Consider the following 20,137-nt stretch of genomic DNA (forward strand, 5'->3'; position numbering starts at 1 on the left):
AAAGTAAAAAGTCTTGAAGAAACCCGTTAAAGAACAACTCAGACCTTAAAATGAATGAATGTATGAATGTGTATGTACACTTTAATTAGAATAGTAAAAAGCATTGGTTACAAAACTTATTTTAAAGAATGAAAAGTGAAAGTACTCATTATACAAAGTGGCTTTCTAATATTGATTATATATAATTGGAATATTAATATTGATTCATTGCAGCAATAATTTACTTGAGTAATAAATAAAATAACATAAATCTAATGTATTAAAGTTAAAAGCACTAATTCTGCAGAATGGGTGTGTTTAATCAAACAGTTTTAAAGGAAAGAGATCTTACAATCCTTGTCTTTGTGTAAAAAGCTCCACAGTATCAGAGTTGAACGCCTGCAGCTCTGATTTATTGTGACTTCCAGAGAAGATGTTGCTTCATTCAGACGTGTCAAAACCAGTTTGTGGAACAGATAAAAACCAGATGGACCACATTCCTCAGCAGCAGGAGAGTAGTGTGTGTGTGTGTGTGTGTGTGTGTGTGTGTGTGTGTGTGTGTGTGTGTGTGTGTGTGTGTGTGTGTGTGTGTGTGTGTGTGTGTGTGTGTGTGTGTTTGTGTGTGTGGAGAATCCACCCACAAAATTTGATCTACGTGGATTTTTTTATACATTTTTAAATTCTATTTTTAAGGAAGTTTTTAACAATACAATGTAAAATGCAAGGCTATGTATAGATATATTTTTGATATAGCTAAAGTACTAGATTTTATTTTTTATTGAATCAAGTGTCTAAAAGCTCTTGTATAAATATATATATATATACATATAATAGAATACATAATGTATCCAAAGCAAAGGATGGATAAAAACACACAGGAAAATGTCACATTTAAAGAAACTGAACATATCAACAACACATATATAAAGTAATTTTTTTAAAGTGTTGACAATCACTATTAGCTTGACAGAAGGTCTCTGTGCAGTTCAGAAACAGCAACTATCTCTCAGAAACATGGAGACAAAAACATGAAGAATTACAACACAGAATCTGACACATGAAGTCTGAAATAACTTCTGTCTATTTGAGTTTACACAACTCAGCTGTGTCTCCAACATTGTAAAGATAAAGTCCAGCATAGAGAGGCTGAGTGAATGTGGTCTGCACTCTGTGGAGGAGAGTCATGGTTTCAGAGACGCTGTAGAAGGACAGAATACCTGCTCTGTGATCCAGGTACACTCCGACTCTGGAGGAACCCGGACCTGAGACGGGAGTTTTAATGTTGTTAAACCAGAAATTATAACTGTTAGTACTACAATATAAAGCCCAAGATTTGTCATTAAATCCAAATATACATTCATTTGACAATTCTTTTCTTTTGATATTCTTGTACGCAACTGCTACACGAACTCCTCCTCCTCTCCGCTCCACCTCCCAGTAACAACGTCCAGTCAGACTCTCTTTACTCAGGACCTGATAACGATAAATTAATCTGTCTGGGTGACTAGAATAAGACTGTTGTTGGCTCATATATGTTACTTTTTTATTCCCCTCAGATAATAACAGCCATGTGTTTACTGTGTTTGGATCCAGAGTGATTTCACATGAATATTTTAAGAACTCAGCTCTGGTCTTGGGCTCTGGTTCTGGTTCTGACAGTAAAACGTCCACTTCAGTCTCTCTCAGTGAGATGTTTGTCCATTCATCCCTCAGAATGTCCTGTAGTTTATCTCTGAGCTCTGACACAGCTGCTGTCACATCCTCAAAGTATCTCAGAGGACGGATCTTAATGATGGATGAGTCTGTAGTGGCGCTTTTCCACTACACAGTTCCAGCACGACTCGCCTTGACTCGGCTCGCCTCGACTCGGCACGGTTCCAGAACAGACCTTTTCCATTACAAAAAAGTACCTACTCAACGTGGGTGGGGTCGTCATAGCACGGCTCCGCGAAACTGCAGTGACTTCGTTTTACACGCGACACAAAACACATAAACAATGGAGGACATTGAGGCAGTGGTGTACTTGCTGCTGTATGAGGCTTTCTGTCACACACAAAGCAAGAAAATTGAGCCGTATAGCTGTAACGCTGTTGCCGGTATTTAAAAAGCCCGGGACGGCTCATGACTCTTCCAGCGACAACTCTTCTGACCAATCAGTGGCCGGCAGTCTGTTGACATCACATTTAGTATCGGCTTGGCTCGCTTGGAACCTCACCAGAGCAGGTACTAAAAAAGTACCAGGTACCAGGTACTTTCCCTATTGGAAACACAAATAAAGCTGAGGTGAGGCGAGCCCAGGCGAGTCGTGCTGGAACTGTGTAGTGGAAAAGTCAGTGAGATGTTTGTCCATTTGTCCCTCAGGATGTCCTGTAGTTTATCTCTGAGCTCTGACACATCTGATCCGCTGCTTCACATCAGAGCTTATTTTCTGCAGGAGACGGATCAGCTGATCTTCTCACTGTCCTCCACTGCTTTATCAGCAGAGACTGGCGGCCTCCACCTCCTGTTGAAGCAGCTTCACATCTTTCTCTCTGTCCTGGATTCTCTGCTGGATGTTTAATCGACTCACCTCGAGCTCTCTCTGCCTCTCAGTCCTTTCTGCTGCAGCTGAGACTGTGTCGTGGCCTTTATGTTCATCCACAGAGCAGAGATAACAGATACTCTGCTGATCAGTACGGCAGAACATCTTCATCACCTCATCATGAAGAGAGCAGATGTTCTCCTGTAGCTTCTTCGAGGGTTTGACCAGCTTGTGTTTCTTTAATGGAGCTGCATCATAATGAGGCTGGAGGTGATTCTCACAGGACTTGAAGGCTCTCAGCTTCCACAGGCCACATCTTCAGGTCCAGCATAGCAGTGATCAGCAGGAGCAGTTTGGAGACCGGTCTTCTTCAGCTGCTCCACTAAAGCTGCTAACATGGTGTTTTTCTTCAGGACAGGCCTCGGTGTGAAGACCTCTCTGCACTGAGGGCAGCTGTAGATCTTCCTCTGATCCTCTCCATCCCAGAAGTTCTTAATACAGCTCATACAGTAGCTGTGTCCACAGGGAATAGTCACCGGATCCTTCAGTAGATCCAGACAGATCGAACAACTGATTGTTTCTCGGTCCAGCTGATCTCCTTTCTGTGCCATTTCAGCTCTCAGAGGCAACGACTGTTTGAGTTTCACTTCCTGAGAAGTGAAACAAGTTTGAACTCTGATCTAAACAACATGCGATGCTGTGATAAATGCAGCCTGATAGCTTTTGTACTGCATTACATGTTGGTTACACCCATCTTCAAACTGTAGATCTGATGGGGAGGGAACAAGTAAATAGAGTATGAGCACAGAGTGGAGCTTGTTGTGTTTGAGAGCAGGAAGAAGAGGGAGGGGTTATCAATGAGTCACTACAGGTGGAGGAGCATTTTAAATCGGGACTGTGTGTTTCACCTTTTGTCAACAATGGAGCTCATTTCTAATTTGAATACACTGCTCACCTCTGCTTTCTGGTTTTGGGATCTGAGATGAACCCCAAGTGCTCAGACTGGAGAGCTTGATGTGTTTGACAGAACAGGGAGGGATCATCAGGGCGAGGAGTACCACTGTCAATTAAGACTGTGTTTCCTCATTTACAGTGAAGTCTCACCATATTACAACTGCTTTTAATTTAGATCTACAATACTTGCTGTTATGCCAGGGGTTGCTGATGGCTCCGTATTTCTCTAACTTTTCCATAAAATCGGATCAATTTATATTTATTGATTTAGAAAAAACACCTGACTGACACCAGGGAGTTATTATACTGAAGTATTATCAGATAATTTAATGGTTTAATGATCATTTTCTCACAATAAACTTTTTGAAAGATTTTTGGTAAAACAGCTCAAATTCAGAATATCACTCAGCTTCAGACCAGTTTAAACAAACATTAACATTATCCCAAAGGACATGAATGAACCAGATCCGCTGATGGACCTTAGTTTTGATCAGTATAAATCAATTAATCTGAAAAGTGAATTTTTCTACTAGTACTAGTACTACTAGTTTACAGTTGTTGAAAAGATCCGAGGCACTCATTTAATATTTTTCATGCAGCTGTAATGTAAGGATTCGGCCACTAGGAGGCAGTGTTGGCTCATGTCAATCTGAAGCTGCTGCAGGAGTAATGCATGTTTTCTGGCTTTTACAGAGGAGGACTGTGGTGTAGTGAAGATTACACCACTAATTCCTTCCTTCCTCCCTTCCTCCCTTCCTCCCTTCCTTCCTTCCTTCCTTCCCTCCATACCTCCTTCCTCCCTCCCTCCTGTCCTTCCTTCTTCCCTCTTTCCATCCTCCCTTCCTCCTTTCCTTCCTTCTTTCTCCCTTCCTTCCTCCTTTTCTTCCTTCTTCCTCCCTTCCTTCCTTCCTTGACTCGAGGACAACAGGAGGGTTAATACAAAACTCTGACTCAAAGAGAGAGGACATACATTTACACATTTAGCTAACACTTACCCAGAAGAACTTGCAATGATTGAACTTCAAATATTAATAGCACTACTACTAATAATAATACAAAGACATCTGCAGTTGCTCATTCTATTACAACTACAATTCATCCTCTGGGTAACATGAATGTGAATAGCAAATTTCATCCATCACATAGTTGTGGAGATATTTCACTCCATAAAATGAGAAAATCGTCCTCATGGTGGTGCTGGAGAGAAAGTCAGAGGATCATTGCAGTCTGAATTTCATGGTAATCCAATACCTGTAGAAGTATAGCATGATTAAAAATGTAATGACGAGAGCAGTAGACTTCCCATGAGAGAGGAGTTGTAACTGTCTGTTTATGCTTGATATTCGATCAGTGCTTTTGTCTTGATCTTGATCCTCTGACCATCAGTAACACACTGCATGCTGTGTTTTTTTTTTCTAATGTTGTGTTCTACATTAAAAACTTATGACAGTGGAAACAGTAAACACATCTTTTTCTCTTTAAAGGAATGTGTCATAGCTGCAAGATGCATTTCCTCCCTGTGGACGTGAGGAAATAATGCGTCTGTTTATCGTTTTCGCAGCAGGAGGGCAGGACAGGATTGATCGCCTTATGTGACCGATCAATAATGCTGTCAACACCCTGACTTCATTATAAACTGACCCTCAAACATAATGCGTCAGCACCTAAAGAGTAGGAGGCTGTCACACACACAAACTGCAGCTCTCACAGACTCTCAGAGGAAGCCTCATAAACAGCAGAAACCCCTTTTCAGCTGCTCACTCCAGACTTTCAATGAAGATAAAGCTATTTGTTTTGTATGTGTGGGTATCTGTGCTTCCCCTGTTGAGCATTAAAAAAGGTCTTACATCACTATTGATGCAAAAGCTTTCTTGGAACTGCTCAGGGCTTTGAAAAACTGACCAGTGTCGAGTTCACAGCAGACACAACTTGTACTTTAGTATTCAGTGATTCCCAGCCAGGCGTACTTGAACCTGAGGGTACATTCAGTGAGGAGCACTGAAGGAGACATTCAGTAGTTAGGGGAGAAAACTAAAAGCTCAATTATTGAACTCCCCTAAATTCAACTAACCAAACCAAAAAAACTGAAATTATAATTTGAATAAAAACAATATATCCACATATTTGTGCAATAGAGGGAAATGAAAAGCTAGTTATGATTGTAATATTGGTCCCATGCAAATCTATAGGAAATTTTACAATAACCAGCAAGTTTCCAGTTGACCACTTATCATCATATGTTGCAAATGAAAGATCAACATTCAAGAACCTTATACTGTCATTGAGCAAATATGAAGACATTACAACTACATCAACCTCAAATGGTGTATTTCTATTTAAGAAAATAAAATAAACTTGTAGCAGCTCTGTTCACTTATACAGTAATATACTAATATAATATACTTATAATGAATTTTAACATCTTTTTTTACCCTTTTTATATTATTTAGGATTCCTTAATTCTTTGCATATTTTGATTGTTATGCACCTCAACACGTGGCAAATGAACCAGTTTCTGATTCTAAGTAATTATAGTTTGAACAGTCAGCTAAAGGTGAACATTTTACTTCTTAGAGTTAAGATTAAATGAAGGATATCTCATGTCGCTGTGTTAAAAGGTGTCTTTCTGTTTCCAGTATCTGCAGCCCTCATAGTTTAAAAGTTTTTACAGTGATCATTGCTGCGTCCAAAACTCCACACAACATGCCATTTAATACGCTAAAACAGTATGTAGGGTTTGTAGTATATCTGAAACCATAGCATGAAACCAGTGGTATGTGAAGTGGAAATATTCTAGTATGTAAGCACTGGACACTAACGTCAGTAACGCTTTAAGCTTTGTGGTCATGGTACCCTATCATGTATTTACGTTCCCTGAAAGGTTGGATTAAACAGCAATGTCTCTTTCACTAAAGTCAGAAGCAGAAAGTATAGGATGAATTGTCGACATTGCTGTACCGCCATAAATTTCCATATCAACCTCAAACTTTAAAATTCACGAGGGTATTTATTGTTCAGTTTTACTGTCATTCTTTTTTAAAGATTTTTTCCCCAGCATAGACACTTTTATTGACAGGAAATCACAGGAGAGAGGGGGATGTGACATGCATCAAAGGTCCCCCGGCCTGAACTCGAACCGGGGCCCGCTGTGTACGTGGCAATCGCTCTTAACCACTTGACATGCGCGCCAATTTCGCAGTCATTCTTAGTAGTGAAAGTCAAAATCAAATACTTTTTCGTCTTCCGATCCACGGGAGGTTTGTGTCCCTCATGAATTCTCCATTAGTCTTGCTTGCATAAACATTTGACAAGTGTTCCGCCCCAGTAACCCACCCGCCAAGGCCTCGGAGCATTATCAATTTGATCATAACTAGAGCTCAGACAATTTTGCAACTCTCAGGAATCAATCAGGTAGCCTTCAGTCACCAGTCAGCCCGGGAACGCCCGCCCAGCCTGTGCCTTGGGAGAAAGAACGCCCCTGCTGCAGCCAGCGGGCTTTGGGTTGGACAGGTGGCCGGTGGAAACCACGCCAATCCACCACAATCGTGCAGATGGTAGCTTGGACTTACCCCCCTAAATGAGACCAAAATCACCTTCACACCAAAGGGTCTCCCATACCCTACTGAAGAGGTGAAAAGCTTAGAATGTTTCACTTTGCTAGGAATAATATATTATATACTGGCATGAGTAACCTTGCTTACGCGACTCCAACCTGCAAGGAGGCTCTCAGGAAGTGATGTTATGATCACAGCTCAGTGCGTCCAAAAAGATACACACTGCTGTTTATTCACACTAAAGTATGTCGAACGATAATGCACATATTGAGTATGTGGTGCCTAGTTGACTTGTCATGTCATGATATGTAAAACGAGTCCATAATCGCAGGCTACTGATATGTGATAATAAATGATGTCATACTTCACTGGTGTCATGAGCTATATTAGAAACAGACGTGGCTCGTGTGAGATAAACAAAAAAAAAAGAGATGTTTCTCCACTCATTTATCCACGTTTGTCCCTCTACTCCTGTCTGTATTCCTCTCTAATAAACTAAGGGACTTCCATTATATTCCAGTCATTTTCTGTTGGTGTTTGGCATTCACGGTCTCAATTTAGAAAATAACAGATTATTTTGCCTCACTGGTGCTGATTTTGTAACATACTCGACTGCCACCATCTTGTTTATGTTTCAGCAGTATCAAACCGACGTCTCCTTGCTTGAATCGGCCTCCAAAAACTAAATCTGCCTCGTTACTCATTGCCTCATCACAGATGAGATGCTATAGAGTGTGCATTTGTTTTATGTTTGTTTCTTGTCATTTTATTCAGCTGCCAGCCACTTAATGACACAAATGTGTGTTTTGCTTGTTGGAACTTGTGTGAAGAAGAGTTGTTTTTAAACCAAAGTCTCCCCAGCTGAGTCATAATGAAGTATAAAGTAAATAAAAATGGGGGTAGTGGTGAAGAGACAGGAGGGAGAGAGGGAGGGTGGGGGGCTTCTTCTGGAGGTTGCCCTCAAAAGACCCCCCTGTGCCTGGTTTCTGATGCGTTCTCATGGAGGCGAAGTGAAAACTGAAGCCCATGGTGATCAGGAGCCGAGCCAGACAGCTGCACACTGCCAGCTCACTGAGGCTGATTACACAATTTACCCAAAAGTTCATCCACAAGAGAGGAGTGTGTGTGTGTGTGTGTGTGTGTGTGTGTGTGTGTGTGTGTGTGTGTGTGTGTGTGTGTGTGTGTGTGTGTGTGTGTGTGTGTGTGTGTGTGGTGGGGGGTGTCTGTCCTATCTATCCTACTTTCGGGGACTCATTTCAGATTCAACACCATTTCATTGGGGAAGACTTGTCCAATTGGGGACAAAAGCTGTGTCCCTAATTTGGAAAGCGCTGATTTTTCGGTCAGGGGTTAAGGTTATGGTTAGGTTAATTTAAGGTTATGGTTAGGTTAAGGACATGGTTAGTGTAAGGTTTTGGTAAAGGAAAGATTTAGGCAAGTAGTGGTAATAGGAACAAATCTAATGCCCTGTTTACACCTGCCTCAGGTGAGCTGACAAGTGGACATATTGCTAATTGCTGTTCACATCTGTCTCCATTATTCATCTCGAGCTGAGCACTTTGTTGCTGCCTACATCACTTCTGCTAGAAAGTCAAAGGTCTCTGCTCACAGTTATTACGTCAGTCAGACAAGCACCAGACTTGTTGTTAGTGCTAAAGAACTAGGTCTGGGTATTGGTACTTAAATGCTTTTAAGGTATCAGCTGAAATAAATTGATATCAGGTAGTATGGAAAGGTTTCCCGTCAAACGATACCTGCAATCGATCGTTTTTGCACCCAGAGCTAGAAAATATTACTACTTGTAGGGACTTGTTCACAGCCAATCAATGCAAGCATTCTTGGATTTAATGCGACATGTGATTGGCCCACTGCCACGCTAAACGCTCTAAAGTGTGGCTACCCCGGATACAAGTAAGTGCACAGAATGTGGAATGGGTATCAAATGAAGTACTCAATTGGTATTTGGTATCACTTTAAGGGTACTTGGATTGGTACTGGTATCAATATTTTTTAAATGATACCCAGCCCTATAAACAGCTAATAAAAATGTTTCAAGCAACCCCAACCAGTCACAGCAGATGGTGGCCACCGAGAGCCTGGTTCTGCTGGGGTTTTTATTCCCATTAAAGGGGAGTTTTTGTTTGCTGCTGTCACTTAGTGCTGCTCATGGGGGAATGTTGGGTCTCTTTAAATGAAATTAAAGAGTACAGTTTGACCTGTGGTCCGTTCCATAAAGCAAGCTCGGAAAAGCGGTGCTTATTGTCTAACACCTGACTTAAATGAGCCTAACAAATGCGGTTCCATAAAGGCCAATCCACGTTCATGCAATCAAACTAATTCAAGACAGGCTCGAGTATTCAGACTAATTGCATGTGCACGAAATTCACAAGCAGCCCATGACGTCGAACACAGATCAAACGGATTCACAATGACAAAATCCATCACAAAAGAGGCACAGAGCAGCAGCAGTCTTCAGCACACACTTCTGCTGGAGACATATGAAGAATTTAAACATATGATCATAAAAAAACAATAAATAAAATCAGAGAGAAAGGCTGGCAGGAAATTGCTAATTGATTGAATGGATCTGATCTGTCTCTGAAGGTGCGCTCTTGTTGCAGTGCCCTGCGTACTATAGCAGCTCTGTCATGGTCAAGCTCCTCAATCAAGGGACATGCTATGACTAACAGGGAAACAGTGCATGGGTTGAGGTCGTTATATAGACTGGACCTTAATCAATTAAGAGAAAAGGGAAACGCCTAGACATGCATAAAACAGCACTTCCTACCAGGAAAACAGCAGTTAAATCTCTTGTCCAAATATTTTTGCAGTTGTTCAATATTTATGAGGCTGTTATTCTGTCAGGCCTTAATGTTCAATTTTATGAACACACACACACACACACACACACACACACACACACACACACACACACACACACACACACACACACACACACACACACATTAAGCATTAGTACTCGACTATATAGGGCTATGTATGAATGTATATATATACATGAGTATTAAGTTGACCATATATATATGTATGTATATATTCATATGATTAAGTCGACTTTATGTGAACTTTGATTTTATTTTTAAATCATGGTGATGAAGCCATATAATATATCAAATCATCTCTTTTCTTTCAGGCTAAGCCTGACAATTAGCCTGGTCCAGACCAGGTTAGTTTTCCAGCATAAGTTGCCATGTTAACTGAGCTTGCTTTATGAAACCGAATCTAATGAAATAAACCTGGCTTATTTGGTAACCCTGCTTTTCATGTAGAACAGGGCCCTGCTCTACATGAAAAGTGCATTAAGATAACTTTTGTTGTGATTTTTTCTTTTATAAATATAGAACTAATATACATATACAAACTATTCCAAGTGTTAAAATTACTCCAACACACGTACCAACACATGTCTGTGCTCATCTTCATTTTCTCAACTGTCGACCAAAACAACTGCCACGTCCTGCACTGATGACATGTTTTCCTGCATCAGGACACATTAGCGTTTACATTACAAAAAAATATGTGATCAGGTCACCTCAGCAAGTGGTTTGAGTGATCAAATCACAATGTGTGTCAGGATCATTTACACTTGTATTTAGCTGTTGTTAACGTCAGGTGTAAACAGGATCACAGTCTATGTAACGTCCCCAAAAGTGCTGTATGTGTGTGTGTGTGTGTGTGTGTGTGTGTGTGTGTGTGTGTGCGCGCCTCATGATAAAGCACAGAGGACTCATTCACTGATGTCTCCTGGTTCCAATTTGCGAGGAGCTGGGCGGGGGTCTCTCCTCCAACTATTGTCTTTCTGACATTAGATTGCCTAATCAACCTCATCCTGCTCTGCTCGCCTGATTCATTACTGTTCATACATTCGTCTTCAAAAACCCAACTTGATCCTCTTGTACTTTTACTTCTTTTGTAATATAATACAAGAAGAAGTGAAAGAAACAGATGACCATCCAGCTTAGCTTCAATATTAATAAAACATCCCTCTAATGGTTTGAAAAGGGTTGGAAAATGACACACGGGACTATATACTAATTCATCATTTATACACCATAATCATATATAAACTATTACAGCAGCATCCACATAACACCAAACTACACAATAGTCTAAAACAGTAAGTTATTTAAAAGAAAAAGTGATAATTTATCAAACTTTTACTTTTTTACAGTGTTATCATATATAAAACATCATTTTTTAAATATTGTACTTGTCAAATATAGACTACATTTATTCAGGAGCTTTAGTTACTTTTCAGATAAAGACTTTCCAAGTTAAACATATCATGTAACATCAACATTAAAAATACAATATGATGCGTTTATTATCTATATTAAAGTTCCCAACAGTACTAAATTGCTAAGATTAGCTCCAGTTTGATAATGTTACATGCTGTTTGTACAAAATGTATTTTAATTTTAATTTGTTTGTTTGCGGTAAATTTGGTTCCCTACTGATTGTCTGGATCTTGATAATGTTAGCAGCAGCTATCCGGATGTCCTGTGTCACAGAAACATGTTGTTTTTTAACATGAAACTGTTTTATTCCATGTTTTTTACTGGTTTTATTCCCTGTGTTTGTTTTGGAGAAAAGGTAACCTCTGTGGATAATTCGGCTCCTGGTCAAAAACCTCCTGAACAATTGGCACTAAAAGAATCCTAACTGGGAGAAGCCGTTTTTTTAACAATGAAAGCTTTTGTTATTGTTATGATGGGAGCGTGTCTATATTCCCTCAGTTTAATAATAAAATAAAGACTTTCACCTGTCTTTCAAGCATTTTCATAGATAAAAAAAATAGGGGGGGGGGCTGGTTAAGGGGAGGCAACAACACATTATGTACGTTAGGGAATGGCCATAACTTTGCTGTGGGAATGTAGGCCATTTATGCTCAACGTTAAATACGGATACGGATACGGACGGAGCCTTCTGTCCGTGCTCCGCGTTCATTTCGTCCGTATTTCTGCACGTTTCCATAAAGCTTACGGATACGGGCCAAACGGAGCAGTGCCACCAGAAACCATGGGGGGCAGTGCTGCTGTCACTACCCGATACGTAGCTCTAGTGAGACACGAAGAAGAAATAACAATGGCGGAACTTTTTGAGGAAAGGTTGTGCGAGTTGGTTAGAAAATTTAAACATATCGTTTTTGTCTTTTATGCAAGAGGTACATTACCAATATCTCCTCCACAGTCGCTATGTTTGTTTTTGAGTTTGTTGTTGTCATAAACGTTTGACTCTGTGCTGCCCCCTGGTGGATGTATTGGTTAACATCCATGCCAACGTAAAGGACACATGGAAGTATGTGATCAGTGACGGCAACATTGTTTGAAAAGGACGTATACATTTTAGTACGTACGTTGAGCATAAATGGCCTTTTACTCTTGTGTGGACTTCCTGGAGACAGTTTGTGACACCATCAAACCATTTTTTTTTTTAGAATGACGACCTTCTTGGCTGTAAATGCAGCTAAAATGATCCTGTTGTTGATCAGATAGATAAAACACGATTTTTATAAGCAAAACAAAATAGGTGGAAAGGTAGGAGGATTCATTTGCGATATGGATCTGAGAACTCTAGTTTGTGTTTTGGAGAATAATATTTATCTTTAACCATAATCCTTCGGTTTATGGCGTCATCTTTTGCTGAAAAAGACACATCTGATTTAAAATTTCTGGCATTTCTGATGAAGCCCATTTGCTGTGTTGGTTCATCTGACATCAAACAGATACAGGAAGCTTTTCCTCAGACAGACTTATGGCGCTTTTCCACTATACAGTTCTAGCACTAGTCGACTCGACTCGGTTTGGTACCAGGAACCTTTTCCATTACAAAAAAGTACCTCCTCAACGTGGGCGGGGTCGTCATAGCACGGCTCCGTGTAACTGCAGTGACTTTATACGTGACACAAAACATATAAACAATGGAGGACATGGAGGCGATGGTGTACTTGCTGCTGTATGTGGCTTTCTGTCACACACAAAGCAAGAGAAGAGAAACAAATCGCTGTAACGCTGTTTGATTCTTGTGTGGGATGGCTCATGACTCTTCCAGTGACTCTCTGACCAATCAGTGGCCGGCAGTCTGTTGACGTCACATTTAGTATCGGCTCGGCTCGCTTGGAACCTCGGCAGAGCAGATACTAAAAAAGTACCAGGTACCAGGTACTATCCCTGATGGAAACGCAAAAAAACCTGAGTAAAGTCGAGCTGAGTTGAGTCGAGTCGTGCTGGAACTGTGTAGTGGAAAAGCGCCATTAATGACGTTGCTGCTTTAGCTGAATGTCCAAGCTCTCTGACTACAGTTCAGAAGATTAAATATCCATAATACTGTACCTGCCATGTTCCAGTTTTGGACCCTTGACTCCCTCAGAGTCTTCTGCCCCTCATTCAGGGCCCCTGCTTCTAAAACTAGGCCAGCCCTAATGAACTTCACTGCCCACATTTATGGACTGTTTTAACTGCCTCCCCTGTGAGAGAGCGGGAAGAAGAAGCGCTAATGTTTCTTTTTCAGCAACATCACAGCTGAAGTGTAGAGTGAAAAGCTTGAATGAAAATTCGGCAAAGAGCGAGTGGGAAACATGGTTGTCGAGGGTGAGAACAGCAAGTATCGAGCCTCCTGTCGAACAAACAAGCATCTTCCACATCTTTTGATGTTTTAAACTCTTTGCACTGAAAGAATTTGCACAATAAATGTCAATGTTCATACCCTTTAATCTCAAAATCATAACTTTGTCAAACCAGACCGTTTGACACTCAAATGTGTTAAAGATCAGCATCAGTGAATCTAGTTTGAAGAAGTTTAGACATTCAAATTGAATTACTGCTGTCACGGATGATGAAGAGCTATTAATGAAGGGAATTAAAGAGGAGTAAAAACACCCACCTAAGAAGTTAAAGTTTCTACTGAGACTATAAATGTGTGCTTTGAGTGGAAATATAGCATTATTTCAACTTGTTGTTTTGGGTTTTTTTTGCTGTCATAAATCTGGTGGTCATTAGTGGTATTACATGTAAATAATCTCCTGTATGTGTGCAAACTGAGTTATTATTGTAGATTGTGTAATTTGTAGGACCTCCTAGTCTGTTCACACACACACACACACACACACACACACACACACACACACACACACACACACACTAGATTTCAGTGGTCATTACTTGAAAGCCAACAAAGCCATGTGGCTGAACATACTGGCCAAACAGCCTCATTAATGTCACCAGGATTTACTCTCAGATGTAGAACTGCAGCCAAGTTGTGGTGAGAACTTTTGTTCTGGATCGATTGGGTTTCTCATATTGTGAAATGCTCTTTCTACATTTTAAGATCCACTCATGTCCCTGGGAACGTAACACTACAAACTGAGCTGAGCACGTCAGATTAGTTTAGTTCATTGCAGACGGCTACAGGGATAAACAATGCGTACACTCAAAACCATACATAGACATATTCCAGCACATAAACTAGCAGTCTAGTGCTCGAGTCCAGCCCTTGGATCCAACTCAGTCCTAATTTTCAGGACTTTTGACTTGACATGGACTCGAGTGTTCACTGCATTCAAACTTGGAAGTTTAAAATGAGTACTCGGACTCAGACTTAATTTGGCTTAAGATATTGATAGCTATATATTAATCTATATATCTTAGATCTGACCCTGATTAACCCTTCTGTTGTCCTTGAGTCAAGGAAGGAAGGATGGGAGGGAGGAAGGATGGATGGAAGGAAGGGAGGAAGAAGGAAGGAAAGGAGGGAGGGAGGAAAGAAGGAAAGGAGGGAGGAAGGAAGGAAGGAAGGATGGATGGAAGGGAGGAAAGAAAGGATGGAAGGGAGGAAGAAGGAAGGTGGGAAGGATGGGAATGAGGGAGGAAGGAAGGAAGGGCGGAAAGAAAAGAAGGAAGGAAGGACGAAGGAAGGGCGGAAAGAAAAGAAGGAAGGAAGGACAGAGGAAAGAAGGAAGGAAGGAAGGTAGGAGGGAGGGACGAAAGAGAGAAGGAAGGAAAGAAAGAGAGGAGGGAGGATGGACAGATGGAAGGAAGGAAGGGAGGAAAGAATGAACAGTCAATTTGACCCAGGAGGACGACACGAAGGTTAAAGCACTTTGAGCTGCATTTCTTGGATGAAAGGAGCTTTACAAATAAAGTTATTATTATTATCATATTAATACCACAACATTATTCAATTTCATGCCAGGGCAGACAGGTTTGTTCCACCTACTTGCAGTGCTAGCCATCTCTTTTTAAGAAGTGTATTAACCTAAATGCCCTCAATAGATGCCCATGAAGTTCAGAGACTTGCTATAGAAACATCTGTTTTCTGCAGGCATCCATGTTTTCTTGAGCGCTGGGCTTTTAAATCGGACTTGCGATGGATTGCAGCATAACTGCTGAATACGAGATTTTTTTTAGTTATAAAAGCAAGTGGATCAGAGGCTAGACAATAGTGATGTGTCGTTTGCGAACGAGCCGGCTCTAAGAGCCGATGCTTTGTAGTGAACGAGAAGAGCCGATGCCCGTCGGAGAGAGCCAAATCTTCAGCCTCCTGCTCAGCAGTCCATTTGGCTGAGAATCCATGCAGGCAGGGGCGGGAGTTTATTTTGATTGGCACACCATTCGGCCAATCACATGCGAGGACAGACTAGGATCCATTATGTGAAAGAAGGAAGGGGGGCAAACGCTCCAAAGACAGTGAGTGTAGTGGTACAGGCCAGATATACACAGCAGAGACAGAGACAGAGGAGGATTTGAGTGCAAGCATGTCAATGTGTTCAGTTGTTCTGTGTTCAGTTCAAGGTTTTTCAGGTGTTTAAAGGTTTGATTAAAATGTTAAACAAAAATAACTGTATTTTTTTTGTAATGAAAAAAATGCATACAAATAAGGCTTTTATGAAAACACTGAATGAAAACTTGCTTACCAATACACAAACCATTCATAATTGCTAAATCAGGCTAAAATAGAACACTAAATGAAGAGCCGTTTGGGAGCCGTAAGAGCTGGCTCTTCTAAGGGAGCCGAGCCAAAAGAGCCGAATCTTTGAAAGAGCCGGATTGCCCATCACTACTAGACAAGAAGTGACGTTTGGTTCTTCTTATTATTATTATAGTTTTTTGGTGGTGGTGGGCGGTTGCATTACTGCCATCTACTGGATTTAAACTAAAATCTGATAATTAAAATGATAATAACCCTTTCCTGTCTTTGTCTTACTCTGCTATACATCCTCTATTTGTCAGCTCTTTAAGAGATTCTAAAGGCTTCTCCAGAAACTTCCACAACACTCAGAGCTGTCCTCACTTCATTTATAATTATGTCAATTGTCTCAGATTTTACAGTTAATTACCTCTGTGAGGGGGCTGATCCTTACACAAGCACAACTCATCGTCTGATTTGTTCTCCTTACCATAACATTTCTTAGATCTAACAGCCTCCATTATTCACTTTGGACATTCAGCCTCCCATGCTGAATGGTTTCTTTTCCAGAAAAGACAGTCTGATCTTTCTCACAGTCTCCTTCACAATCATTCTCACCACATTTACCACATGTGGCAAAATCACTCCTACATACAAACATACTGTGAGCAAATTTCCAGCAATTCTGGCACTGAAGATGTTTGGGAATATACTGGATTACTAAATATGGCTCTTTATTGGTCAACAGTACAAATGTGTGTGTCAAAAAACGGAAGAAGTTCTCAGATCTTTTGCTTCAGTAAATGTACCAATACAGCAAAGTAAAAATACTCCATTACAAGTAAAAGTCCTTCATGAAAAATCCTACTACAGTAAAAGTTCTGCAGTATTATGAGCGATGTCGTGTGCAGTATTACGTTAAAAGTACTGCAGTATTATGAGTGATGTAGTATGCAGTATTACGGTAAAAGTACTTCAGTATTATGAGCGATGTAGTATGCAGTATTACAGTAAAAGTACTGCAGTTTTATGAGTGATGTAGTATGCAGTATTACAGTAAAAGTACTGCAGTATTATGAGTGATGTAGTATGCAGTATTACAGTAAAAGTACTGCAGTATTATGAGTGTAGTATGCAGTATTACAGTAAAAGTACTGCAGTATTATGAGTGGTGTAGTATGCAGTATTACAGTAAAAGTACTGCAGTATTATGAGTGTAGTATGCAGTATTACAGTAAAAGTAATGCAGTGTTATGAGTGTAGTATGCAGTATTACAGTAAAAGTACTGCAGTATTATGAGTGATGTAGTATGCAGTATTACAGTAAAAGTACTGCAGTATTATGAGTGTAGTATGCAGTATTACAGTAAAAGTACTGCAGTGTTATGAGTGATGTAGTATGCAGTATTACAGTAAAAGTAGTGGTTTGGTCCCTCTGACTGATATATTATTATATATGACATCATTAGATTATTAATAGTGAAGCATCAGTGTTAGAGCAGCATGTTACTGTTGTAGTTGCTAGAGGTGGAGCTAGTTTACACTACTTTATATACAGATAGCTAGTTTAGCACTTTTGTGGCATTAAAGCTCGAACAAACACTCACTTAAAACACCCATTTGACTGACGAAAAGCCATCACTGTATACGATCAACGTTAAATATTCTACAACTGAGTAGCACTTCAGTGTGACACAGAGCTGCAGAGAGACTACAGAGAGCTACAGTAAGTTGGTTAGGACTTGTCCTCGGGCTGAGACACCAGGAAGTGCTCGTTACCTACAGATTGAGCTGGAAGTCATTACTGCAGGATCCAGCCTCGAATGCTTGACTCATGCACACTTTCATGCACATGTGTCTGCTGAAGGCTATTAGGTGTGGGCGATGCTAAAGACAGGCGGAAGGAAGGATCCCTGAGTCGACCAGAGGAGGGAGAGATGAAAGTGAAGAGTTACGGTTAATGACGGAGGAGAGGAGATCAGAAACTGTTAGGAGAAACTATTGGAGCTAATAAGGCCTTGCTGTCTGGTTGGGCCCTCTGGTGACGCTTGGCACTAACGGGAAACCTGTTTCTGTTTATCTGATGAGTCCCAGCGAGTTCTGAAAGCTCTGAGTGAATAAAATGGACAAAAGATGCAGAAATGTGGTCTACATTTTGTACCATATCAATAAAAACAACTCAATTTAATTAATGTGTAGGTTTCCATCCAAATGCAGTGCAAATTTTAACTGAACTTCCAGAATATCGTGTTAATGCTTGTGTATATCCACTGCTGTTGTGTAACTAACAGGAGATAAACAGCAGGTGGTGTTAATTGCAGAATAGTGACGGTTTGTTTCATTTGAGGAGGAATGCAGATTTTTGGCATTTTCACTCAGGTTTTTTAATGCACAAATTGAAAATGTGCATAAAAACAGGTGAATGGTGGATGGAAACACGTTGAACCTTTACAAACACCGCCAACTTAGCCTTATGCAAACTGGTTGCAACCAGACCGGTCTTAATCATTGCCTTACACACTCATTTCAAGAGGAATGCAGATTTTTGCCATTTGTAGTCAGGTTTTTTTTTAATGCACAAATTGGAAATGTGTTTAAAAACAGCTGAATAGTGGATGGAAACACATTGAAAGATGTTGAATGGTTGTAAAGAGGCCGACAGGTTGGTCAAACTGGTTTGAAAATGAGAAAATTAAGGCAACATTAAATTAAATATTTCTACACAAAACACCACTCTGCTCGTTCCTCTTTAAAGGCCAGCTGATTTAGACTTAAGTTTCTCTTCAGGGTAACAGTTTATAATTCTGGGCAAACAGAAGAGACATAAGATCAAGAAAATATCTCAGATACAACCTGCGGCTGGATTACAGATAGTTCTCAATAGCAACAATTATTCGATTATGTGATAGGTTGATCGGAAGAATATGAATTAAAAATTATTAAAGCAATAGTGCCAAAACTTTGCTCATTTCAGTTTCTCAGATGTGATGACTTCATTTTTCTTTTTTATGTGTATGGGACAGGCGGGAGCTCCGCTCCTCTGAAAAGAGGCTAACGCGGAAGTAACTTAAAACTGCATTCTATCGAAAGGCCACCAGGGGGCGACCGTTTTGATGTCAAAAGGACTTTCCGTCTCTATACAAGTCAATGGAGAATTCACCAACTTCTCACTTGATTTCTAACCTCAGTAAACGTTTTCAAAATGTGTTTATGGTCTCAATCGCTAGTTTAAAGCCTTCTTCAATGCAGTATGATGTTCATTTGTGAAATTTTGGCCTCTCTGATTTTATATTTGACGATAAAGCAGGATACGCATTAGGGCGTGGCTACGTCGTGATTGACAGGTTGATTGGTTCACAGGTTCAGGAGGGTGCCTCATGCCCCTCCTGATGCCCATATAAGTAGAATCCGTGTTTTTATTTTTCCCGGCATGCACCTGAAATTTTCAAGATAGCGCTGCTCAGATCCGATACTATTGGCTTCCGAGCAGCAGTCCACAAACCAATGGGTGACGTCACGGATGTTACGTCCATTTCTTATATACAGTCTATGGTATGGGACAGTAAACTGAATGTCTTTGAGTTTTTGACTGTTGGTCAAACAAACCTTTAAATACGTCACCTTTGACTTTAATTGTAAATGTAATTTTTCACTAATTTCTTACATTTTAGAAACAAGACAGTTTGGTTTGTGTTGGGATTTACTGTATATGTGACTAAACCAAGGAGGTCACTGATGCTTAATGTTATGATAACTGATAGAAATTACAACGTTAATGATGCACATTTTCTTCATGATGTCATAGAATTGACCTTTAATGTACAGAAGAATCTTACCAACTTTCCAAACACTACAGTTGCTGATACAGGTCCGTCTGCACAACCAAACAGAGACCAGAATCACATCCGTTAAGTGCCAATCTAAATAAATGACAGAGCTGGGCCCTGCAGAGAGCTCTGGTTTGTTGACCTTTTCTATCACCAGGCAATCAGAAGTCAACCAGACTCCAACTCTGTGAATCAGCTCTGGAGATAACTCTGCAAAGTCAGAAATCATCAAAGGAAAATGATCTGAATGTTTGTTTGAATCCACATACTGTTTAATACGTTTAATACTGTGTCAATATCACAGAAGATGAAGAAACACAATGAGATGACGTCATTAAAAGAGCATCAGTTAAAGCTCAAACGATGGAAAACATGAT

The 20,137-nt window shown here is 40.3% G+C and overlaps 1 protein-coding gene across 1 annotated transcript in view; it reads right to left on the reverse strand.

Moving 5' to 3' along the window:
- Positions 1 to 931: 931 nt before the first annotated feature.
- LOC133994952 (tripartite motif-containing protein 16-like) overlaps positions 932 to 20,137 on the reverse strand; it is a 31,034-nt gene continuing 11,828 nt past the window's right edge. Inside the window, exons 4-5 of the mRNA XM_062434195.1 lie at positions 2,726 to 2,816; positions 932 to 1,740 (exon numbers count right to left, since the gene is read on the reverse strand). Coding sequence (XP_062290179.1) covers positions 1,060 to 1,740; positions 2,726 to 2,816 — 772 coding nt within the window. The 3' untranslated portion in view covers positions 932 to 1,059. The remainder of the gene's footprint in view (positions 1,741 to 2,725; positions 2,817 to 20,137) is intronic.

The sequence above is a fragment of the Scomber scombrus genome, chromosome 15 (genome assembly GCF_963691925.1).
Source record: "Scomber scombrus chromosome 15, fScoSco1.1, whole genome shotgun sequence".
In the NCBI taxonomy this organism is placed as follows: Eukaryota; Metazoa; Chordata; class Actinopteri; order Scombriformes; family Scombridae; genus Scomber; species Scomber scombrus.